This window comes from Gadus macrocephalus, chromosome 19, assembly GCF_031168955.1.
Source record: "Gadus macrocephalus chromosome 19, ASM3116895v1".
Classification (NCBI taxonomy): Eukaryota; Metazoa; Chordata; class Actinopteri; order Gadiformes; family Gadidae; genus Gadus; species Gadus macrocephalus.
In genome coordinates this window covers 11979497-12004462 of record NC_082400.1, presented here as the reverse complement: position 1 = coordinate 12004462, position 24966 = coordinate 11979497, and the positions used below count along the sequence as shown (strand labels likewise).

The 24966-nt window shown below is 50.6% G+C and overlaps 5 protein-coding genes and 1 long non-coding RNA gene across 9 annotated transcripts; 4 read left to right on the top strand and 2 right to left on the bottom strand.

Moving 5' to 3' along the window:
- Positions 1-1629: 1629 nt before the first annotated feature.
- Positions 1630-6098, top strand: rad51ap1 (RAD51 associated protein 1). Of its 3 annotated transcripts, none has more exons than XM_060038788.1 (9): positions 1630-1996; positions 2082-2119; positions 2300-2435; positions 2780-2847; positions 3478-3564; positions 4209-4337; positions 4428-4634; positions 4737-4904; positions 5734-6098. In XM_060038788.1, exons 1-9 carry the CDS (start codon positions 1980-1982, stop codon positions 5862-5864), a joined length of 981 nt encoding a protein of 326 aa, XP_059894771.1. In that variant the 5' UTR covers positions 1630-1979; the 3' UTR covers positions 5865-6098. The 3 variants fall into 3 exon arrangements, with proteins under 3 accessions (XP_059894771.1, XP_059894770.1, XP_059894769.1); XM_060038787.1 differs by having other exon boundaries at positions 1631-1996; positions 2780-2964; positions 3481-3564; XM_060038786.1 differs by having other exon boundaries at positions 1636-1996; positions 2780-2964.
- A 669-nt stretch (positions 6099-6767) lies between these two features.
- Positions 6768-10749, top strand: dram1 (DNA-damage regulated autophagy modulator 1). The gene is made up of 7 exons (XM_060038795.1): positions 6768-7081; positions 7536-7603; positions 8742-8884; positions 9005-9182; positions 9589-9647; positions 9735-9827; positions 9947-10749. The coding sequence occupies exons 1-7, from the start codon at positions 6951-6953 to the stop codon at positions 9989-9991; spliced, it is 717 nt and encodes a 238-aa protein (XP_059894778.1). The 5' UTR covers positions 6768-6950; the 3' UTR covers positions 9992-10749.
- Positions 7730-8742, bottom strand: LOC132447819 (uncharacterized). The gene is made up of 3 exons (XR_009523213.1): positions 8259-8742; positions 8187-8222; positions 7730-8150 (listed from the first exon to the last, which is right to left on the bottom strand). It is a non-coding gene; the product is annotated as an uncharacterized LOC132447819 (long non-coding RNA).
- A 3-nt stretch (positions 10750-10752) lies between the features above and the next one.
- Positions 10753-13189, bottom strand: washc3 (WASH complex subunit 3). The gene is made up of 7 exons (XM_060038797.1): positions 13075-13189; positions 12571-12669; positions 12407-12472; positions 12150-12296; positions 11879-11989; positions 11532-11596; positions 10753-11409 (listed from the first exon to the last, which is right to left on the bottom strand). The coding sequence occupies exons 1-7, from the start codon at positions 13123-13125 to the stop codon at positions 11292-11294; spliced, it is 657 nt and encodes a 218-aa protein (XP_059894780.1). The 5' UTR covers positions 13126-13189; the 3' UTR covers positions 10753-11291.
- Positions 13190-13707: 518 nt separating this feature from the next.
- On the top strand, positions 13708-20243 carry LOC132447780 (zinc finger protein 648-like). 2 transcript variants are annotated; one of them, XM_060038738.1, is made up of 10 exons: positions 13708-13865; positions 14878-15074; positions 15562-15660; positions 16084-16179; positions 16484-16594; positions 16749-16866; positions 17015-17283; positions 17428-17822; positions 17994-18052; positions 18270-20243. In XM_060038738.1, exons 1-10 carry the CDS (start codon positions 13832-13834, stop codon positions 19889-19891), a joined length of 3000 nt encoding a protein of 999 aa, XP_059894721.1. In that variant the 5' UTR covers positions 13708-13831; the 3' UTR covers positions 19892-20243. The 2 variants fall into 2 exon arrangements, with proteins under 2 accessions (XP_059894721.1, XP_059894720.1); XM_060038737.1 differs by having other exon boundaries at positions 17015-17822.
- A 1348-nt stretch (positions 20244-21591) lies between these two features.
- LOC132447801 (tetraspanin-7-like) lies at positions 21592-24413 on the top strand. Its single transcript, XM_060038784.1, is given in 2 exon segments — positions 21592-22075; positions 22078-24413. Coding segments are annotated over 2 exon segments (1191 nt in total). The 5' UTR covers positions 21592-21826; the 3' UTR covers positions 23020-24413.
- Positions 24414-24966: the final 553 nt, after the last annotated feature.

Below are 24966 nucleotides of genomic sequence, written 5' to 3'. Positions count from 1 at the left end.
ACATAACGAGGGCTGCTCTCATTAGTGGTTGAGGGGAAACTGCTCCCCTGACCACTTCCAGCAGAACCGGTTCAAACTAAGCCTGCTGATGACCTCACAACTGTCAGTGCTGGGCTCGTCAATCTCCCTGGACGACCAACACCTGATACCAAAATAGTGGTCTTGGCAGCAGAGGATGGAGAGCTGGCATTTACGACCGGTCTATTTACCGGCCGGGATCTGATCTGAGAGCAGGAAGTATTCACCCGCGCCTATCTCACAACACCGGCCGGTGTGGGAGGTTTGATTGTGCCATTAAATGTCTGTCACGCAGTAATTTCTCTAGTTAGTAGTATAAGGGACATGAGTACCACAAATTGTTTCCAAATTCGTCTTGTGTTCCAGCTATGGACGGCCTTACAAACTTATGTGGTGTACACCTGCTGATTTGAACAATACCTAGGGTTGGGGAACAGCAAAAGCATACGTGACTGAATTGAATGAATGAATGTGTTTATTCATTTCCCTGAGGTAGACCTACATCATAACCCAGGCGGACATGGAGGTGTGCTATTCTGGGCTCTCATTACCCAACAGTTAGAGTTACAGCAGGGCTCTCTCGGGAAGCACAGTAAATACTTATCGGGTCATGTGACTTTGTTTATAAAAAACACATGATGGAAGTGGCGGTACAGCGTTGGCGGTTCCTGCGACATCTATACAATTCCACACTATTTTGGTGGCAGGTCAACAACATCAGTGCAGAGTACATTTTGACCGCACTATTAGTCGAGCTGAGGCTAGACTGGACCGTACGCCTGTAGCTTTCCTCACACCACAGTCCTCTTATAGTCCAGAAGAAGACGATGTAAACACTCGGAATTAGCGAAAGTAAAGCACGCCAACGCGAGGTGACGCGTCTCGCCTGTGTGCGTGTTTTTTTGCGTGTGTGTGTGTGTGTGTGTGTGTGTGTGATATTTTGGTCCGGCCTGTAGGCGGTGCTGTAGGAGTGGAGGAATGCCCGACCGCAGGTGGCCTTTGGCCCGGGTGTCTGGCCCCACTGCCCTTGAGGACCGTCTCTTCCCCCCGTCGGTCCGGGTCCAGTGTGCGACAGCCCGCAGCCCGCAGCCTCCCACTCGGGGAGATGATGAGTCTGGAGTCGCTTTTAAAAGATGTTCTTCCTGAAGTGCAGTGAGGAGATCGACGGACCTATGATTGCTTCCGGCCGGCGAGTGGGCGTGTGGGCGGACCGAGCCGGACCATCATAGTCATTACGGGCCGGCCTTCATCCGCCCTGCCAGGTCTGAAGCGGACCTGTGGGTCCCCTGAGAGGACTGGTGCTGCCCCCTGGTGGGTCCCGGGGGTCATGACCCACCAGGGGGAAGCACATTCCTCGCGTATCGCACTTATGGCTAAATTTGGGCTAGTCTCTACAATTCAAGAGTTTTATGACCATGTATATTTAATAGTAATATCATATAACATATATGTATTCTGATAGGATAATAGTAACGAGGCCTAAAATAAAAATTCTGACTGGTTAGCCCCCGGGTCCAAATCAGCAGATTCGGTACGATTACATATAAGCCCTGTCAGTATAATAAACGCATATATTAAGTCAGATAATTATATTTGAGTTGTTTTGTTATTTATATTAGAATGTGTTTCATGTATGAGTTAAAAATTATGTAAAATCTATAATTTCTTTGTTAATATATTGTAACGAATCGGCCGCTGCGGTCTTCAGATTGTCAACAAGACGCGAAGTTCGGGCGGGCGGCTTGAAAACCGAGGACGACGTTACAGTTAGAAAACTCCACTAAACTTACCAGTTTGCCTCACTAAACGTGATTTTATCTATTAAAACTAAATATGTTACCCTATTGCTGGCCTTATATTACCTAATGTTAACACATTAACGGGATATGTGCTGTCTAAGAAGCTAAACGTGTCGCTAAAGAAACCACGTTAGATAGTGTAACTCGAGCGTGTTACCAACTATGGATCGGCCTGCAAGGTAAACCAATCACGATATATCTGGAATGTCATATGTATGATATAAAGGATTATTCACCGATGTTATGCTCTTTCTCGCTGGACAGGAAGTCGAAGGTTATCAACTACTGCGACCTGGATGACGGTAAATGTGTGTGTGTGTGTGTGTGTGTGTGTGTGTGTGTGTGTGTGTGTGTGTGTGTGTGTGTGTGTGTGTGTGTGTGTGTGTGTGTGTGTGTGTGTGTGTGTGTGTGTGTGTGTGTGTGTGTGTGTGTGTGTGTGTGTGTGTGTGTGTTCGACTCACCTCATGTGTCTGTTTTCTCAGATGAGGACTTTGCAAGTTCAAAGCCGCCTGCCAGCAAGAAACCAAGAGAGGAAATTAAACCGGTGCTCAAGAAACCCTTGAGCAAGTCCTCCAGTCAGGATTTACATCCACAACCCTCAGCCAACCACAGTAACAGGTAGGAAGATGTTAATACACCAATATTGTTGTTAGGCCCCCATGTCAACACTGATCAACTACAAGGATAGCTTTGGTCACCGTGAAGAAGTTTATCATGATGGTGATGTGGATAATTGTTGTGAAGTTTTTTTGGAAACGTCAACACATATTTGCCATACCGAAACACAAAAATAGATGTTGTCTACTTCAGCCATAAGTACACACTGTTCTACAATAATAACTACTGGTTAGTGATTGGCTGAGAGGATGATGTCGTTGTTAGCAGGCTGCACCCCAACCTGCCCCCCAACCTGCCCCTGTGTTCAGTGTGATATCCTCTCGTCTCTGCTGTGTCTCCTACAGGAAGCAGCCGGATCAGAAGCTGTATGAGCGAGACCTGGAGGCAGCGCTCACCCTGTCTCTGCTCCACGGTACCAAAGACTGCCACGTGGACCTGTCCCCCACCACGAGTCTGACCCCCACCCTCCACACAGAGCAGTACCCCACCATGGGTCTGTCCCCCACCGCGGACTTGTCCCCCACCACAGGTGTGTCGGTGGTTTACCAGCGTGTCATGGGTTGGAATGAACTTGGTTTCACTTAATGAATACACAACACATAAAGACAGTAGCGTGTTGTGATGATGGGAGAAAGGACCCAGCCTCAGGTCCTGGGGGGCGACCCTTGGTCCAAGATACTAAAGATCATTGCTGAGTGCCGGAAATCCCTCTAGATTAAACCTTCCCTCAGATTAAGCCTTCCCTCAGATTAAACCTTCCCTCAGAGCCAGCCGTCCCTTAGAATAAGGCTCCCCTCAGATTAAACCTTCCCTCAGATTTAGCCGTTCCTCAGATTAAGATTTCCTTAGATTAAGCCTTCCCTCAGATATAGCCATCCCTCTATCTATCACTAATGCATACGTTAAGGACCACAGTTGATGAAATAATATCTACATCACATCAATTGAGCAATATTGGGACGGACCAATGGTAGTTAGACACATTGTTATCGACCTGAAGTAGTTAAACTTTTGCCTTTTTTATAAATGTATTTTCCTTCAGAAGCTGAGGATGGACGACGAGGAGAGGAGAGAGAAGATCCTTCCCCTCTGCTGTTCTCTAACTGCAGCGTAAACGGGAACCTGATGGGTAATCAGACTTTATGTAGTCCGCATTCTGCAGCCTCATCCAGCAGGCTGCACCCTGGGCTATTACTGAGAGCTGTCTCCATGTTGTGTTAGAACCGTCTCCATGTTGTTTTTATGTTATAACCGTCTCCATGTTGTGTGTAATAACCGTCTCCATGTTGTGTGTTATTACCGTCTCCATGTTGTGTGTAATAACCATGTTGTGTGTAATAACCGTCTCCATGTTGTGTGTTATAACCGTCTCCATGTTGTGTGTAATAACCATGTTGTGTGTAATAACCGTCTCCATGTTGTGTGTTATTACCGTCTCCATGTTGTGTGTTATTACCGTCTCCATGTTGTGTGTAATAACCATGTTGTGTGTAATAACCGTCTCCATGTTGTGTGTAATAACCATGTTGTGTGTAATAACCGTCTCCATGTTGTGTGTTATAACCGTCTCCATGTTGTGTGTTATTACCGTCTCCATGTTGTGTGTTATTACCGTCTCCATGTTGTGTGTTATTACCGTCTCCATGTTGTGTGTAATAACCATGTTGTGTGTTATAACCGTCTCCATGTTGTGTGTAATAACCATGTTGTGTGTTATAACCGTCTCCATGTTGTGTGTTATAACTGTCTCCATGATGTGTGTTATAACTGAAGGTTTGGACAACATCCAGGCAGAGCGAGGGTCTTCCAAGGTCAAGTCCTCCCCCAGGACCGGTGAGCCCCCACGGGGTCAGAACCCAGACCAGGACCCAGACGAGGACTACAAGCCCAGACTCACACCAGGTGGTCCCCCGTCAGCGCTCTGTTTTTCGGTGTTGTCATACACGACACCCAATTATCTTTGATTCTAATTTTTCCCGAATGGGTTTTCAGAATCGGAAAGTGACGACAACTCGAGCGGAGTGGCGGAGAGTGAGGATGAGGAGTTCACCGTGAGGAAGGTCATCAAGAAAAGCCAGAAGGAGACCAAGAAGATGGAGAAGAAGACGAAGACTCCTCCTCCTCGTCCTCCTCCCCAGACCTCCTCTAAGAGGGACAAGCTGACCTCCAAAGCAGCTAAAGCCAAACCACCAGCGACAGGTCCCCTACTATCTATGGATTTATTCACTCACTGAATTGTGTTTATCGTTCAGTAAAGAGCAGGTAGGGGTTAATTCTAACTGTTTTAAAATGTCCTGACAGCTTCCACACCAGTCAGGGCCGCCACCTCCACGCCCCTCAGAACCCCTCCCTCGGTCAATCAGGGGTCAGGATCCAGAAGGCCGCCACCCCCCTCTGCCGCCTCTCCTCCCTGTGTGCCTGCTGCCAGCCCAGCAGGGGGCAGCAGAGTCTCCAAGTGGAATCCTCCAGGTAAGATGACCTCAGAACAGAGCATTTACCTTTGATCCTCGATGGTGGGAGAGGCCGAGGCTGTAAACTAACACTAAACAATAGAACTTACTTTACATTTCAATGAGTCATTTTTATTCAAGGGTTTATGATCTATGTGGGGTATGAATTAGATATGTATGTATTCAATATACATAATATAATTTAATAGGATTATGAAACCCACTTATTGAAATCGGTTAAGAATGTAAAAGTTCTAGTTCTATAAAGTTAAGTTACATAAACTGAGTTTACAGGCCAGTCGTCCAATGAGGCAGCGATACTGACCTAGCCAAGCAATGGGTCTCAGAGGTCAATGCTGGCCTCTATACATATATCTGTTAGGACCTTGGGAGGCATGATCATAACGACCTAGTCATAGCAATGAAACTGAAAGGATCAGTACACTTTGAGGAAATTCCCATGATCCTTGATATTTATGTCATTCATTCTCTTTTCTACTTCTGCAAAGTTTGGTCAGAAGGGGAAAAGATATTTCTGTACATTTTGACAATTGTAATAATGCTAGTTGGCACATTATCGATCTCTGGCATGATTGTATTTTTTCATAGCAATCTGCACCGATGATTAACTAATTATTAACCATGATGTTGACATCAGAATGACCACAGATATTCTAGGAATACAAAGTAAAGGACGTACTATCAAATACAACCAAACAATTCTCGATTGACAGAACATTAAAACGATTTAAATAAAGAAGGGACAGGTGATGATGCAGAAGGAGAACGGCAGGTCAGAGGTTTGGGAGCAGTTCACTGATTGGTCAATACTGTGGCTCCTCCTCCAGGTCAGCTGGGCAGCAGCCCCTCCCCCTCCCAGGGCTCTGCGCTGAGGTCCCCCGCTGGGGGGGGGCTGAGACTGGGGCTGTCCCGCAGGGTCCGGGTCAAACCCCTGCACCCCAGTGTGGCCAGTCACTGACACACACACACACACACACACACACACACACACACACACACACACACACACACACACACACACACACACACACACACACACACACACACACACACACACACACACACACACACCTCTCTAAGTCCTCTTCGTTGTCTGTTAATGACTTTTGTAAAATGTTAAATTTTATTAGAATTGACCTCTCGTTCTGCTCATTTCGTTTTTATTATTAAATATTTCCATCAAAGTATACAATTGTTTGTTCATTTTATTGGGGTCAGAATTGAGGTCCAGTAATTTGATGTATGACAAGATTTATATATATATATATATATATATATATGAGTCACACATTAAGATTAAATAGGTATGTGCTGCCTGGGGCCCTCTAATTAAACCTGATCATGTGCCTTCAGGTTTATTTTTTCCATATTTCCATTTATCTTTATATCTATATATATGTACATCTGTACAGATATAGATATATCAATATAGATTGATGGATGGATATTGGATCTGGATATATGTGATGCAGAATCAGCTGAGGGGTCTTGTGTTTGGCTGGGGGCAGGGGCGTTGCGAGGTAGTGTGGGGGCCCCAAGCAAGAATCCTTAGGGGGCCGATTGTTGACGGGGGGGACGGGGGGTTCGGAGCGATTGTTGACGGGGGGGGGGGGGGGGGGGGGGGCAACGTTTAGTTTAATTCTATGAACTTTCACAAGTTGTAAAACCGAGTCAGTAGTGACTCGGCTAAAAACATTAAAAACATTTCGGAAACAGTTTTTTTTTGTGAGATTATTGTAATCATACAGTGGCCCTGAACGGCATGGTGTACGTGCATATGTACTGTTCGTTTGAGGAAGAACTTCCCTGACCGTTTCAAGTGATTGGGTCGCTTCTCATTCACCACGTGACGGCTGACGGCCTGACGCTCACCACAGAGGAGACTTCTCGGTCTGAGGATTGACCTCAGAGGCACTATGATGAGGGCTTCTGGTTAAGAGGGCAGTGCTAATGTGTCTCAAGTCGGGACTCTAGCCTTGTCGGTGTCTCTAGTCGGGAATCGAACCTTTTCCGTGTCTCCGCCCGGCCTCGAACCCTCCCCGCAATGTTCTGGTTCCAGAGTGGGATGGTGTTCCTTCCCGCCCTGCTGGTCATCTGGTCTTCGAGCAACTTCATCGTTTCATACGTCGTCGCGATTTACCGAAACGACGTGGACGTTGTGTTTCCTTACATCAGGTGAGCGGGCTGTGAATGTATGGTGGGCTCATGTGGGAGACCAAAGACTTCAGTAAACCTGTGGATATAACAGATCAATGTATAGGAGTTAATATTGTTTCAGGTAGTGTGATATGTGGAGACCGATGGTTTAATTTCATGCTTATTTATTTAATATAAATGAGTGAGTCGACTTCCTATTAACGGATTGAAGTTGGTTTCGTTTTCGCCGTTATTGGCTCCAGCCCAGATGTTCCCCGCACACTGTTGCTTAATGTTACAAAAACACTGATTTAACTTGCTGTATTGGGACTAGTTTACCATCACATTTTAAAAGTTTAAAACCCGGTTTAACTTCCAAACGTTTATTACCTAGTTTAATATCACTGACTTTATGATCAGTTTATCATGAAAACCCAGTTTATTATCACTGGTTTAATGCTCAGTCTTACATCAAGTTCTTCTCTGTTCTAAGTGATACCGGCGCAGAGCCCCCAGAGAGCTGCATCTTCGGCTTCATGACTTCCGTCACCGCGTTCCTAGGTAGGCCCTCGTTCATCCAAATGGACCACCGTGGCGGCGGGCCTGGGCCCCCTTTACGTTGACGTTCACCCAGGGAAAGGGGAGCTGATTCATGAGATATACACTTCCCTAAAAAGGGAAAGAAAAATGAAACCAGGAGATGTGTGTGAAAGTGTTGATATGTGACGTTTGGCTCCTGCTTTTGAACCTCTGGTCCAGCAGTCCTACTGTGTTATAGCAGAACCTCTGGTCCAGCAGTCCTACTGTGTTATAGCAGAACCTCTGGTCCAGCAGTCCTACTGTGTTATAGCAGAACCTCTGATCCAGCAGTCCTACTGTGTTATAGCAGAACCTCTGATCCAGCAGTCCTACTGTGTTATAGCAGAACCTCTGATCCAGCAGTCCTACTGTGTTATAGCAGAACCTCTGGTCCAGCAGTCCTACTGTGTTATAGCAGATCCTCTGATCCAGCAGTCCTACTGTGTTATAGCAGAACCTCTGGTCCAGCAGTCCTACTGTGTTATAGCAGATCCTCTGATCCAGCAGTCCTACTGTGTTATAGCAGAACCTCTGGTCCAGCAGTCTTACTGGGTTACAGCAGAACCTCTGGTCCAGCAGACCTAGTGGGTTACAGCAGAACCTCTGGTACAGCAGACCTAGTGGGTTACAGCAGAACTTCTTGGCGGAGACGTCAAAGAGCCCTGGTTAGAAACAAAAAACGTCAAGGGGTGGACTTAAGCCCGTTTCCTGTTTGTTGTTGTTAAGGACTCATAGCATAACTCACACCTTTATGCATGACTGGATGAAGATTTCAGAAGGTGATTGAAAAAAAAAAAAAAAAGTTTCTACAGTGGTCTACTGTTGATTTGAAACCTTTAACAGACACTTTTTGAAAGTTTACTACAGCTTGCTGAGTTTGTGTTTATAGACCCCCTAGTGATCCCCTAGTCCAGGAACATGATTGGTGGAAACAAGTATGAAGCAAAAGACCGTGAACTGCCTGTTGTCCCAGACCTGAGCTGGGGTAGGGCATCTTGCTCAAGGGTTAGGGGTATCTTGCTCAGGATGCTTTCTGGGGGACAGGGGGCGTAGTCGCCCTCATCCCCCCGACCGCTCCTATCACCTCTTCAGAGTAATGTGACACTGCGTCTCCCCCCAGCCTCGGGGACCATGTACGCCCGCTACAAGTTCGTCCAGCGGCTGGGCGAGGAAGTGGGCAGCGTGCGATCGCGGCTGAACCACTCGGCGCTGGGCCTGGGCCTGGTGTCCTGCCTGGGCATGTGCATTGTCGGGACCTTCCAGGTCGGTGCCTTCATCTCATACTCTTTCTATTTATACGTGCAGCCACTCCCCCCGGAGTGTCGAAGAGCGCTGCCTTGCCCAAGGGCTGAATGTTGTTGTTGTTGTTGTTGTTGACCTCAGGAAACCATGGTGACCTGGGTCCACGACACCGGCGCCCTGCTGTTCTTCGGGACAGGCGTGTTCTACGCCATCCTCCAGGCGGCCATCTCCTACCAGATGCGGCCGTACGGGTCATCGCTGTGCGTGTGTCACACGCGCACCGCCTTCGCCGTCATCAGCCTGCTGGCCGTGCTGATTGGTATCCTTCAGGCTCCGCCCCCAACGCTCCTTAAAGGAGAACCGCCCCTTATTTACAATATTAGCTCTGATTCAGAAGTACGTTGGAATATTGTGCAAAAAGTTAGACCATTTGGACCAATAACGTTATTATCCCATATTCCCGTTCTCCATTGGTCTGATTTTGAAAATGACGTCATTGGTAAGAAAAACAACGTATTAGTTGTATTTTAATTAACATGAAAAGGATGAGGTGACACACATCAGAATTTATGCAGTCTAAATATAAGCTGGACGTGTGCCTCTTATGAATTGAACACCCTTGCATGTGATGCCGTCTCACTGGTAGATAGAAGTTCTCCACGTAGTTACACACGCTGGCCAGTAACACCACCGGTCTGAACCAGTTTCCTTTACCGAGGCACCAGCGGTCATCAGCGGATGCTTGGTGAAAGGGACCAAGCTGCACAGAAAACCCAGCGACGAGGTCTGTGTGTGTTTGTGTGTGGTTGTGTGTGGTTGTGTGTGTGTGTGTGTGTGATGGTTCTGATGGTGTTGTGGTTCTCTCCACCAGGACTACATCGTCCACCTGCTCAGCGCGGTGTGTGAGTGGATCGTTGCCTTCAGCTTCGTGTTGTTCTTCCTCACATTTATCCCGGACTTCAAGGTAAGCTTCACACAAACCTACACACTGCTGGTTCCTCGAATGTGTTAGTCTACCCCCCCCCCCCCTTCCCGCCCACCTGTCATCATGTTGACAGTGTGTTCTGGTATTCTTTCTTGCAGCTGTTCGCCCTGAAAGTGAAGGCAGAGTTGGAGCAGAACTCTTGACCAGACTGGACTGTGTTTTTTAGACTTTTTTTTAAACACTGTTGTCTAGTATTTCTACCGTATCCGACACATTTCAATATTCTTGCATATCAATATTGTAAACCATCTAGTTACCTACTGAGAACAAATGAATCAGCCTCAATCGTAAATCAGTATATACAGTTTCTTCTAACTTTATTCAAAGCTACTTCTTTTTTTAATCTGCTTCTGCTATTTCACTGATAACCTGTGCCTGTGTCTTTGTCTGTGTGTGTGTTAAACCACAAAGGGGAGGGGCTGTAAATGTTTACACTAAAGCTGGACTGATCTTCTCTGTGCTGCGATTAGCGACTGTGTGACAGCGCTGTGCGTCCGCTGCTCATAAATACGAGAAGTCAGTCACACTGATGTCCCATGAGAAACCACACGTGGGTGGTTTGAATTCCCTGTAGTTGTGTAATTATGTTATATCCCTCTCCCCCCCCCCCCCCCCCTCTTACCCTGGAGGTAAACGGCCGCAGTCTGATGTACTGTGATGTTTAGAAACATCAGTCTGTATGTCTGGTCGTAGTATTGTATATTATGTATACCATGGAGAGAGAGAGAGAGATTATATCGTAAATGTCAGTTTCATATTGATAAAAATTTGATTCTTTCATATTATACCAGATGATAGAGGATGGGTCATTTTCTAAAATCATGCTGTATTCTTCTGTATTGTTCGACGTGTAAAATCTTTTTTATAAATGCTTGAGAAATAATAAAGGAGGACTGTCCTATGAATTATGCAAGAGTTTATTACGCACATTATGAATGTTAATATTTGTACACATAAAGGGCTTTCCAGTTATTTACACACACTGGAAATGTTTCACGTTCAGCTGAGGAGGTCCTGTGTCCTTGGACCTCGGTCCAGACAGACCAACCCTCTGAAACCATCTTCCCACGACATGGAAGACGATTTATGAGAGCTGACATGAAAGGACTCACTGAAGCATCAGCGACTCCTGCTATAAGCAAGTGGCTAGAGGACAGTTTATTTTAAAAAGGCATTGATATTATAAAATGACCACCAGTACAAAACAAACTGTGGTCAGACATGTATGCAGCAGCAGCGGGTCGGACTGGCTAAACAACCTGCAACAGACGCCGTCGCCGTTTGGTGTCCTCCAGCCGCTACTGTGTGCTTCCACGGCGATCAGACCAGAGGCCATCGCTGTCGGACCATGTGCCTCGGGACTTCCTCTCAGGCGCTGATGTCACTTCCTGCCCCGCTACGTGGTTTCTGCGGGGGTTCCCCACAGAGGAGCAGCGGGGGGAGTCAGTCGCTGAAGGAAGACTCGCTGCCGCCGCTGTCGTCGTCGTCCTCCTCGTCCCGGTCGCCCCCCGGACCCCCGCTGGGGCCCCGCCCTGCGTCAGGCACTGGGGCGTCTGGCGTGCTGTATCCATGGAAACAAGAGAGGGCGCGGGTCAGGACATGCGGTCACAGCGGTGCAGTGTGTGTGTGACCAGCGTTGTATAGGTGTGATACATGTTGGTTTGAGCTTTGAGAGGCGCTTACTCCAGCAGGCCGGGCTCAAGACCCTCCAGGACCATCTTGGCTTTGATGGCCATGACCGGGACCCCCTGGGAGAGGAACCAACACGTTAGGTTATACATGGTGGGTCACACATGTTATATATGTTGGGTTATAGAGCTAGAGCCAACTGTGTGACGCTGATAATCATTGAACTCGTTAACGTAGCAGAATCCATAAACCTGAGGGTCTAAGGGGAAGGTCATACCCCTTTTCACTCAGATTAAGATTTACAGGTCATCTGAGGTTAGGGGGGTGTTGCTGAGGGACACCTGGGTGCCTCGTGTGATGGGGGATGTGATACTGGGAATGAGTGGGATCTGGCCCCTCACCACTTGGACCATCTTTAGGTAGCGGGCGTAGCGGGGGTCTCTGGCCACCGTCACCACATTGTCCGCCACCGGGTCAGGCTTCGTTCCTGGGGCAGCGACGGGCCCGCTCACCTAACCGAGGGGGGGGGGGGGTTTACGTCAGTTACAGGTTCCACTGACTTCCATATGAGGAAAGTATCCAACTTTAATTTGCATATATATATACATATATATATATATATTAATGCGGAAATGTTACATAATATACCTTTTGAATAGGGACTGGATTTACCTGCGGTGGTGGCAGTGATGTCACTGCGGCCGGGACACCGGGCTGCAGGTTCTGATTGGCTGTCAGTCCGTTCGTCTCGGCGGCGGCGGCCGGTCGCTGGCTGATTGAGTCGATGGTGACATCATCCAACCCGGGGATGGAGGAGAGCTACACGGCGTGAGGACAGAAGGTCAACACGCAGACCAGCCACATCATCACGTCTCTCTGAAAACAGTCCCACCTGAAGCGCAGTACAACTGCGTCACGGATCAACACACCTTGGCCTCAAGAATGCTGAGGGTCGTTTCAATCTGCTGTATCCGTAGAGAGTTGTTGGAGAGTTTCTGTGGAAAGCACATTTAAACAGTAAGACATGGGCTCCACTGGCTGTGTGATGAGACTCTCCCCCCCCCCCCCCTGGGGGCTGGTGACCGGGGCCTACCTCCTCACACACTGTGGAGAAGCGGTTGAGGAACCGCACCGTGTGGACGACAAACTGGTTGAGGTGCGCCACCACTCGCCGCTGCTGGATGGCGGGGACCTGAGGAGCACAATAACGTTCACTAACCATCAGCTCTCTACCTGAGGAGCACAATAACGTTCACTAACCATCAGCTCTCTACCTGAGGAGCACAATAACGTTCACTAACCATCAGCTCTCTACCTGAGGTGCACCAGAATAACGTTCACTTACCATCAGCTCTCTACCTGAGGTGCACCACAATAACGTTAATTAACGAGAGCTGTCTACTTGCGGAGCACCAAAATACCGTTCATTAACGAAAGCTCTCTACGTGTGGCTTATAACCGGATGTGCTCTTAACAATCATTATGTTGTAATGTCAGAAGTTGTCTGGAACCCAATGCTGGAAAGGCTTTGTATTTATGTATATCAACGTTAAGCCTGTTAACTGTCCTTGTATTTAGATATTACTGTTAACCCCACCTTGGTGAGGTCCACTCCCGACCCCACTATCGGCAGCCCGTCCTCGTCCATCGCGGGTTTCGGAACGGAAACTCAATGACGGGAAATCTGATCTAGACGTCAACAAGATCAGAAACTATTTGGACGTTAGTGAGATGTGTCATGTGTGTCTGTCACATGACACACAATGGGTCAGTAATGTCACATCCGCCTTCGCCGCTCTGGACTTCCGCCGCTCCGGGGACTTTTGCTTTGAAGTTACAGTGACAACACGATGGATGTCAGGGAAAGGGACTACAATTAAATTAAAGTTTTTCCTGGTAAAAAATGTATCAACCGAAAATCATTTCTGATTTGGTGAATGTATTAGGTTATCGTTCTATGGTTCAGTTTTAGATACGAAAAACATATATTTAGCTTTGTGTTTAGTTTTCTTATTATGAATATTGTTACCTGTACCTTATATTCCTTCCTTTACGTTGACCAAATTACATAAACGGATGTAGTCATGTTTCTTGTTACCAACGTCCACCGGGTTTCCTCTTTATCATTCAATAATCCTGGTTTATTTAAGGTTTTTAGCCCCCATGTTCTGACTGCGGCTGCGTTCTGCATACCGGAAGCGGCGACGTGAAGCTTTACTTTGAAAATAGGAAATGCGGAAGAAAAGTTGAGGAATCCGCTGCTTGCGTCGAAAGCGCGCAGGAAAGAAACCAAGATATATAACAATAATATCACATTGTTTTAATTATACAGTTCGAACTGGACTTCTGCAGCAATGGAGGCGAATGCATCCGCAGAAAAACCCAACGGTTGGTCGGTTTAAAACATGAATGAACCTTAATGTGTTTAGTGTTTCAGCATCAGAAGGAACAGGCCATTATGCCGCTTTTCCACCGCACATGTAGCTCGACTCGACACGACTCGACACGACACGACTCGACACGGTAGCAGCACGGGTGCTTTTCCACCGCAAATAGTACCTCCTGGACGTGGGCGGGGTCGGCTGCGCGAAAGGGCCGTGACGTATTTGTGTACGCGACGCAAACAACACATACGCAACCCACACATGGACAGAACCCACATAACAACAATGGAGGACATCGATCGCATTACTATTATTAGCTGGCATGTTGAAGAAGTTGGAGAAGTGGAACATGTTGGCTGCGGCGCTGCTATGGATGTTACCAGCATGGTTGCCATGTCGCTCTCGTGACTTCGTCACACTCTCTGGCCAATCAGTCGCCGGCCGTCTGCCGACGTCACCTTTTAGCATCGGCTCAGCTCGCTTGGAACCTAGAGCGAGTAGGTACTAGAAAAAGCAGCCACTTCAGGTACCAGATACCATGGTACCGCGGTGGAAACGCAAAAAATGCGAGCTGAGTCGAGTCGTGTCGAGTCGTGTCGAGCTGGTACCATGCAGTGGAAAAGCGGCAACTTGCCGCAGGAACATCTTTAGGAACATTATCCCACAAGGTGGACTTCTAGCTCTAAGGGAGGTATCTGTGTGGGTTTCCTGGACTGGTACTGGGTTGAGGGTACTGGTTAGTGGGTAGTGGGTACTAGGTACTAGTTAGTGGGTACTGGGTAGTGGGAAGGGGTTAGTGGGTAGAGAGTACTTGGTAGGTAGGTGGTATTGGTTAGTTGGTACTGGGTACTAGGTAGTGGGTACATGGTACTAGGTTACGAGTACATTTTTAGGACAGGACATCGATTTAATGACAGCTCTGTGCGTCGTTGTTGTGTCAAGTACCTCCTGTAACATCCATCCCCCATGTCCCCCTAACCCTAACCCCATATCCTCCTACCCCTACCCCCCTCCAGGCCTCCCCCTGTCCTGTCTCCGTCTCATCGTCCCACCGCTGCGGCTGCTGTCGGCCGCATTGTGGCAGGTGGCGAAGCGGAGGGAGGTTCTGAGTTATGACAAGCTCCAGGACTTTGTGTTCATGGTGACCGAAGCTTTCCCCGGCCTCCTCACGCAGAGACAGAGAGCCCAGCTGCTCCTGGGGCTCAGAGCCAGGGTAAGGTTAAGGTGAAGGACAAAATTAAGGTTATTCTGAGGTTGAGTGCCAGCGTAAGGTTATGGGTAAGGTTAAGGTTTAAGGGGACCTATTATGCTTTTTAGACTTTTATGACCTATGAACGTTGTTATAATGATTGATAGTCATGTTTAACCATACTAAAGTGTCAAATAATGACGTACATGCATTTCGACGTATTCCCTGCTGACAGTCTGGGGTGGCTGTGCAGAGAACACTCGGGAAAACAGATGAGAGGAAGAGTTTCCCGAAAATCGACATCGTTTTTTGTGATGTGATTCGTGTCAGGTTGCGCTATAGGAGTCAATAATAAGAAATTAAGACCAGAAAACGAGTATAATAGGTCCTCTTTAAGGTTCAGGTAAAGGTTATTCTGTGGGCTATGACTGTCTGTGTTCCAGCTGATCCTGGAGCTGTGTAAGGGCTCGGTCTGTTCCTTCCATCCTTCAGTGAACTGTTTCTGTTCCAGCTGATCCTGGAGCTGTGTAAGGGCTCGGTCCGAGGGGCTGTGGACCTACAGGCCGTCCAGAACCACCTAGAGAGGCTCCCGGTCTCCTCTGCCCACGAGGTGAGCACTCAACCAGCCCTGGGGAAGCCTTTCTTCAGAACAGCTTGGATGAAATGGATCAATACGATGGGAGGGATTGTAATTGTGCTGATCATCAGTTCATCGTTTTAGTAAGTTATGAATTAATTTGTGTAATTTGCTGCTTTTACACTTTAGACATGAAATGTCTAGTTGCTTGTTTGTTTCAGCTCATTATTCAAAGTCACGGCTAACCCTAAAAAACTGACTCACTTTGATAGCTTGTTATCTAGGTGTTTGTCGTCATTCATGACGTTAACTAAACTCTATGATTCTGAGAAAGAGATGATAAAATGGACACCAGGACTGGTGAATAATATTATTCCTCTGTTGTTTCATGGACCCTCTCCTCTCCTCCTCTCCTCTCCTCCTCTCCTCCTCTCCTCCTCTCGACTCTTCTCTCAGCCCCGGGACGCCGACTTGGAGAGGACCGAGTCCATGTTCATCTCGCTGGTTCAGAGTCTGCTGAAAGACCCGACGGAGAGGGCCTACTTCTTCCAGGTCTGGTCAACTAGCCCTCCTCTGGACCCATGATGTTCATCACATCAGTGCTGGTTTAGTCTAGTACATAAAGCAGTATCTTCAGTACATTCTGTTGTTGCCAACTAGAGTTTAGAGGTTATATAGGTTATATATCAAGAAGTGCTAACTTTTGACTTTCTTTACACAAATTCAGTGATTGCTCAGTAGTAAGCAGCTACTTACTACAGTGGTAGTAAGCAGACTTAAGTTCCTTCATGTGCTTCACAGTCTTTCTCTGAGACATTGGTCTTTATCCAAACGTTGACCGGCTCTGTCCTCACAGGAGGTGTTTCCGGTCGAGTACGGGCCGAGTTACGACGGCGCGTTGCATATCCTGCTGTGGGAACTGCTGTCCAAGCTGGAGAAGGTCTTTACGGTCCCGGACCTCAAACAGGTGAACCAACGTGGTGGTCTGGGGTCTGGGGGGTTGTTTGGGGGTCTGGGGAGCGCAGTTGACCAACATGTGTCAACACAATATTATTTGTTCACACTTGTAAGATGAACGTGGGCGTGGGGATTGTGTCTCACCCGACTTCTTTGGTTTCCAGACGGCGGCTTGGCTGAACTCTGACCTCTGTGCAGCTGATGACTGTCTGCCCACCGTGGGCAGCGACCTGAGCCAAATCCACCAGCACCACAAGAACCTTGGCCTCCTAAAGACGCAGTGTAAGCCCATCCCCCTATGGATCCATGTGCAAACTAAATAAAACACACACTTACAACCCCCCCCTCCCAGAAGGTTATGTCGACAGGTGTGGATCATTGTCCTGTATTTGTGTGTAGTTGTATTCATTGTCTTGTATCGCGGCTCTAGGCGGCCCGTCGTCGGCCATCGGGGGCTGCATCCTGTCCGCCATGTCCATCCCTCCGTCCCAGAAGGTGTGCAAAGCGCCCTCTGTGGGCCTGGAGGCCATACACAACTACGCCCACCTGGTGAACCCCCTGGCCTTCGTGGAGGCGGAGCAGTACAGCATGGTGACCGTGTACGAGGTGGAGGTGGAGCTGGGGGCGACGGAGGTCGGCGGAGACCTGGTGGACACCTCCGAGGAGATCTGTCTCCAAACGGAGGAGCTATCCGCCGTGGTGAGCGACCACGATGAGGAAGTGGTCGAGGAGGAGGTGGAGGAGGAGGAGGAGGCGAGGATGGACGGAGAAAAGGTGGAGGAAGGACAAGGGGGAGATGTAGCCACAGCGCTGGAAACGCTGACCATGATTTTTGTACAAAAGGACGAGATGCTGCAGGGCCAAAATGAACCCGAAATCAACTTGAATGCCCTTCCTGTAACTGAGGTAGAGGAGGCTGTGACGATGGAAGAAGGAAGCGAGTGCTGTGCCGAGCCGATCCATCTCCAAGAGGAGCAGGGGTCGCTTGATGCCCACCTGCTGCCGGGAGGATCCGACAGCCCTGGATCTTCTGAGTCCATCAGAGGTGAACTGGGATCAGCGAACGAGTTGACTTGTCCCGGCGAGGGAGGCTGTGGGTCGACGGCCAAGGAGGAGCCGCTCTCTGAACCCCCACCCTCCCTGGGGGTTGGGGACAGGTCGTCCTGCCACCTCCACATCGAGACTCTGACCGGTGGGCAGCAGGTTTTACAGCTGCACAACTCCTCACAGCAGATAATGTAAGAACACTCATTCTACTCAGACCGCATGGAAGTACACTTTGACAGATATGATATGGCGGTGGTTAGCATAGTGTGGCTAAGGGTGTTGAGCTCCGACCAGAAAGGTGCTGGTTCAATCAAATGGGTCAGCTGTAGAGACCAGAATGTAACGTATGTTTTCTCCACCAGGAAAAAAGTGGATGCTTCCATTGCACCGTCTGTGATCGCCATCAAAGGCCTCAACACGGGTAAGCACACATCTCCCCCTACCTGGCCTCCTCCCCCCCTACCTTACCATCTCCCCTCCTACCTGGACGTATCCCCCCCACCATCTCCCCCTACCTTCCCCCCCCTACCCTCCCCTACCTGGCCACGCCCCCTCCCCCCCATTCTCCCCTACCTAGCCCCTTTAAGATCTCAGTGAGGTCCCCTTGTTTGTTCCTCTCCCGTCCTTGCGTTTCCTAGACGACTCTGGGGAGCAGGTGTCCATCATCTTCACCTGTCCCCAGTGTCCGTTCCACCACCGGGAAGGGGGGGCGGAGGAGGAGGCGGCGGAGGAGGAGGAGAACGCTCCGCCCCACATCCACATGCAGTCCGTCCCGGCCGAGGAGTTCCGAGCGCTGATGGCGGCGAAGAGCGACGGAGCCGAGTTCGTCCCCACGCCCGGCGCCACCGACCAGATCTTCACCTCCATCAAGGTCCTCCCTCAGGGCAATGCGGAGACGGCCCGGAAGGAGGCCAAGCCCGACCGGCCGGAGGACGACGACCCCCCCGACGGCGACGGCGCCGCCGACGACCCCTCCCCGGCCGGGGGCCGCCGCAAGGCGCTGACCTGCGGCACGTGCGGCCGGACGTTCACGCGCACGGCCGACGTGCGGCGGCACCAGCTCACGCACACGGGCGAGCGGCCGTTCCGCTGCTCGCAGTGCGAGCGCACCTTCCAGCACTCGTGGGACCTGGCCAAGCACGAGGCGCGGCATCACGGCGCCGCCGTGGCCTTCGCCTGCACGGCCTGCGGCAGCTCCTTCGGCAACCTGCGCCGCCTCACGGCCCACCACCGGGGGGCGCACGCCGGCCAGTCCCGCCTGCCCCAGATCTGCTCCATCTGCGGCCGCAGCTTCGCCGCCGCCGCCGAGCTCCTGGAGCACCGGCGTAGCCACGGCGACCGGCAGCGCTACCCGTGCCGGCAGTGCGGCGACACCTTCGACACCATGCTGGCGCGCTCGCAGCACCGCCAGAGCCACCACGCCACGCGGCACTTCAAGTGCCCGCACTGCGACAAGACGTACACGCGGCGCTCGGACGTGAAGCGCCACCAGGCCACGCACACGGGCGACCGGCCGCACCAGTGCTCCCAGTGCGGCAAGCGCTTCTCGCTGCGCTTCATGCTGGCCAAGCACCTGACGGTGCACACGGGCCAGCGGCCCTTCCAGTGCGCCCACTGCCCCAAGCGCTTCACGCTGGCCTCCATCCTGGCGCGGCACGAGCGCATGCACACGGGCGAGAAGCCCTTCCTGTGCTCGCACTGCGGCAAGGGCTTCCTGTCGCGGGGCGAGCTGTCCAAGCACCAGCGCTCGCACGCCGACGACAAGCCCTACGCGTGCATCCAGTGCGACAAGCGCTTCAAGAGCAAGCGGTCGCAGCGCGAGCACGTGCTGTCGCACACGGGCGCGCGGCCCTACCTGTGCACGCACTGCGGCAAGGGCTTCACCAAGCTGTACGCCCTGACGCGCCACAACCTCATCCACACCGGCGAGCGGCCCTTCCCCTGCGCCCACTGCGGCAAGGCCTTCCTCACGCTGGGCGAGGCGCGGCTGCACCAGCGCATCCACACGGGCGAGCGGCCGTACGCCTGCGGCGTGTGCCACCTCAAGTTCAAGAGCTCGTCGGAGCTGGGCCGCCACAAGCGCAGCCACGCCGGCGCCAAGGCCTGGAGGCTGAGCTGCGAGCAGTGCGGGAAGAGCTTCTCCTCGCAGGGCCGGCTGACCAAACACATGGACGGGCACGCGGCCGGCCTGCAGGGGGCGCCGTCGCAGGGGTCCCCGTCGGCAGACTGCGGCCAGCAGGGGGCGCCGTCGGCAGACTGAGGCCACTAGGGGGCGCTGTGTCCAGCGTCTCCCTCTCTTTCTAAACGGTGTGATGCGACTACTGTTGACATGTTACGGCAAACAGATGAAGTTAAAGTTCAAATTGTTGCCTTGTTGATCAAATGGACCGGTGATTAACTGATGATTGACCGGACCTCGGTAAGCTGCTGCATGACGCCAGGGGGGCAACGTTAGATCTGATCCGTCTGATTTGTTTTTGTTCAATTTGTATTATTTTTGTAGCACTAAATACAGTCCCCTAGGAAGGTGGGTGTTTGAACATCTTCCGAGTTGAAACCTGTCTTGGTAATTCTAATTACTAACTGTACATTAAAAAGTATTTTTTGCTCAATTTAAAGGTTTAGTGTCTGAAGTCTAGGACTGTTCTGGCTGAAACATTGTTTTGCACATTTAAAAGGAAAAGGAGATGATGGATGAGGGGTGAGGAGTTGGAGGGTGAGGGTAGAGGAGATGAAGAGGGGGTCTGGAGGGGTGAGGAGGAGATGGGGGAGTCTTGATGGAGACAGAACCACCAGATGGTTGTTCGTGTTTTATGTGGGGAACCTTAGAGGGCCATCCGTTAGATTTCACTGGCTTCCCTTCGCCACTTCTAATTGGTTTGCTATTTTTAGAGAGCGGCACGACTGTGTTAATGGAGCATAAAACGTGTCTATTGATCGATTTAATAATAAATAGGGCTATTCTCGAATATCTGTTTAAAGGTCACATGATAGTGGTTTCCCTATCTCACCTCCACCGCCACATTCAAATAGTTACAACATTAATCTCCAAATATTTTATAAGGAAAATGATTTTAATTTAACTTTGCTATATTGCGCTTTTGTATTAACCCTCCTTTCAAAAACATGAAATGTTTTTCCTCATACTTTTAATAAATTTAAATAATTTCCTAAATCCTCATGTATTGACAATCCAGTGTGGTAGAATCCCAGTTCTGAGAAGGTCTTTCCTGGGTTCCTAGAAAAGCCCGGTTTAATTCTCATGCATGGATCATTTGCTCCAGCGGCTCTCATAAACCAACACCCATAAACCAGGGCTTGGATATAAACGTCCATCTTAATTCTACTGTAAAGGTCATCGCAACAAAAACGCCCTAAAACGCCAAATATAGACTCTTCTATATTTAGTCCACTGCATGCTGTATGGGTTTATATAGTTTTTTTATTTATATTATATGTATATAACTATATAGTTTTTAAGCCTTCATGAATATATCATTTTCTAAAACTGCAAATCGACACGTCTACGTTTTTTTTACCTTTTACTTTTTAAAACATGTTATTTTGTAGATGTTTTTAATGTCCCTAACGAAGTGCCCCCCAGCCGCCGGCCCTCCAGTCCGGGAGAGGGGGTGGGTGGGCCGGTACCTCCTGCCCACAGCCGGCAGACACTGGGCTGCAGAGCGCTGAGGAGAGCGCTGAGGGGAGGAGGAGTAGAGTAGAGGAGGAGGAGGAGCGGAGGAGCAGGCAGGTGGAAGGAACGCCCCAACAAACCCGTCAATAAACGGGGGGCAACGGCGGCTTCTGCGGTCCGAGATAACACCAGGACCCAGCGGCCAGAGACGGGAGGATTTACGGTACGGTGTCTCGAGAGGAGGGGGGCAGGAGAGGGGGAGAGGAGGGGGAGGCGGAGAGGGGGGAGAGAAGGGGGAGGGGGGAAGAGGAGGAGGAGGTGGAGAGGAGGGGGGGGGGGGGGAGGAGGAGGCGGGGGTCTGGAGAGTTAGCGGCCCGTCATAAAGAAGGGGGCGTGGAGGTTCGGCAGAGGAGGGAGAAAACGAGAGAGAGGGAAGGAGAGAGATAGTGAGAGAGGACGGGAGCAAGAGACAGAAGATTGGATACGAGGGGGAGGGAGGGAGGGAGGGAGGGAGGGAGGGGGGGAGGGGAGGAGGGGAGTAGATAAAGTGGGGCGGCCACCATGAGCTCCCCACTCCCTCACGCCTCCCCGAGCCCCAGCCGCCGGCTCCTGGACTCGGAGACGGAGCAGCTCGCCGCCCGCAGACCCTCCTCCCCGCGCCTCGGGGACCTGCTCGCCCCCCCGCCCGTCCCCCGAAGACCCTCCGCCATCCCGGGCTACCTCCTCGCCCCCTACCGGGACCCCCCGACCCGCCACGCGGACCACCGGGGGCAGCCGCAGCTCCGTCTCTCCCAGCTGTCCCTGCTCCCCCCCCCGAGGGCCCCCTGGCGCCCCCGCCGGCCCCCCACCGGCCCCCGGCCCGGGGCCCCCCGCCGTGCTGCCGGGCCCCGGGCGCCGGGCCCCTGCTGCGGCTGGGCCTGCTGGCCTTCAGCGGGCTGTTCTGGGCGGCCGGGCTGGCGGTCTTCACGCTGGGCGTGTGGGCGCGGCTCTCGCTGGCCGACTACATGCTGCTGTCGTCCAACCGCTACCCCAACGCCCCGCTGGTGCTGCTGGCCGCCGGCGCCGCCGTCACGGCCTGGGGCTTCCTGGGCTGCCTGGGCGTGGCGGCGGGGCTGCCCGGCGTGCTGCGGGCCTACGGGTTCTTCCAGCTGCTGACGCTGGCGGCGGGGCTGGCGGCGGGGCTGTGCGGCCTCTTCTACCGCCAGGACATCGCCGGCGGCTTCCGCAGCGGGCTGCAGCGGGCGGTGGCCCGGTACGGCGAGGACGCGGGCCGCGCCGACGCGCTGGACTCCCTGCAGCGGGCGCTGGACTGCTGCGGCGCCGACGGGTGGCAGGACTGGCTGGCGTCCGACTGGGCCAATCGGGACGCCGCCTTCTTCGGCGGGAACGGGACGGCCGCCGCCGCCGCCAGTGGCGGCGGCGTGGTCTCGCTGCCGGACAGCTGCTGCGCCCGGCGCATGGGCTGCCGGAACAGGCTCCTCCCCCCGGAGCGGGAGGGGGGCGTGGAGGGGGTGGAGCCGGCGGAGGCGGAGGCGGCGGGGATCCACCCGCACGGATGCTTCCGGAAGGTGTTCAGCGTGGTCAACGACAACGTGTTCCACATCGCGGCCTCCGTCCTCGGCCTGGCCTTCACCCAGGCGGGGGGCATCGCCCTGGCCTGCCTGCTGGCCAAGCGGCTGGCCCCCAGGCTGCACCGGGGGGGGGCCCTCCTCCACAGGGGGGCCCTGCTCCCACCGGGACCCCCGTGCCTCTAGAACGCTGTCTCACCTCCACCTGAGCCCTCCTCCTCTGGACAGGGGGGTGGGTTCTCTGTTCTTATGGACCGTGGGGTGAGACTGTGGGGTGAGACAGTGGGGTGAGGCCGTGGGGTGAGACAGTGGGGTGAGGCCATGGGGTGAGACGGTGGGGTAGACGGACTCTTGGCCCAACGACAGAATGATCATCCTTTCTTGAATTCTAACGTCTCTGCTGAATCCTGCTTGGTAATCAATACTACGCACTATGGATTATTACCATGTAGTTTAATTATTTGAACAGTGTTTGAGATGCCGATTACCGAAGCTGGCCCCTCCCTCCAGACGTTCTACTACAAGAGATCTTCTCAGTGCTCTTCACCCCCTGATGACCCAGAGCTCCTGAATCTAAAATAAAACCTAAAACTTATTTTAAATAATTGGTTTCTGTGGTAGACTGATGTAGCAAAGAGAGTTTTAGTCTAAAGTCCAAAAGGTTGCATGTTCTCATTGTGTATATATTGTGTATATGATGCCACCGTAATGTGGTTTTGTTAATAAGTGTTGAATGTAGTACAAAAGGCTGTAATATATAAAATATGACCCTGAGAACCATAATTTTCAGGCCGTACTGTTGAAAATGGACCAGAATTTACATGTTTTATAACTGTAAAGACTTCTTAAGTCTCTGCTCCTGAGAAACGATGGTATTATCAAACCAGCTGAACATTATAGGGGCTTTCATAACAGTAGCATGATGAAATCATTATAATATCGCCCATATAGAACCAACCTGTACCGTCTGTGTTAATATGTAATAATGAACCTCTCTTGTCTTTATCATACAGATGTTATCAATTGTTAAGTTAAGGTAAGTATGTAATGCGAATATATTCTGTAGTAGGTTCTTTCAAACTGGGAAGGCATTGCACCACCCACCCCAGCCAACCCCACTGTAGAATCCAGCATACCCTTGTCCTCAGTCCACCTGATGAATCCTGTTTAGGGTTAGGGCTAGTTTGTTGTAAATCTAAACTCAGACCACAGTCGATTAGGATTGAATGATGATAATGTATTGGGGTGGAGGGGCATGAAACAAACACATAATATAGATAACATATTATCGATCGAATGCAGAAACAAAATCAATGTCTCGTTAGAGAAAATGCAAGTGAAGGTTTGTCTTTGTGGCCGCAGTAGCAGTAGAGGCTTGATGGTTTTCAAACTGCATGAATAAAATAAACAGCAAAAATCATCTGTGACTATGTGGTCCAGGGTTGATATGCAATGTGATAAATGTGATTACTTTCTCCTTTAGTGCGAGATGCAGACTTCAGGATTTTTATATAGAAAGACACTCTCAAGTTTAACTGACCCCTTGTGATTCAAGGTTTGTAAAGGAACATTTAATAACAGGTTTATGATGTTTTTAATGAGAAATGCCAGCACAACGGTCATATATTCTCAAGATGCACACCAAACGGATGATAATGAATGATTGAATGTCCCTCATAACTGGACCCAGCCGGACAGAGACGATCCTATCTGATGAGGAACAGAATAGAGAGGGAGCCAGGGAATTTATAAAGACACACAGACACACAAAGACATAACACAACACAGACACAATACAGACGTAACAAAACACAACACAGACACAACGCAACACAGATACAGACCCAATACAACACAGACACGAACACAAAACAGACGCAACACAACACAGACACAATAAAGACAACACAAAACAACAGACACAACACATACAATACAACACAGATACAACACACACACAATATGCAATACATTACAGAAACAACACAACACAGACACACAACAAACACACACAGACACATAGAACAAATATGGGAATCTCATCATAGATTATTATGATTATCAGGATTATTACCTATGCCTCTAATCATTTAAAGTTATAGTGTGTTTATAAAATAAATAATTGACTTGTTC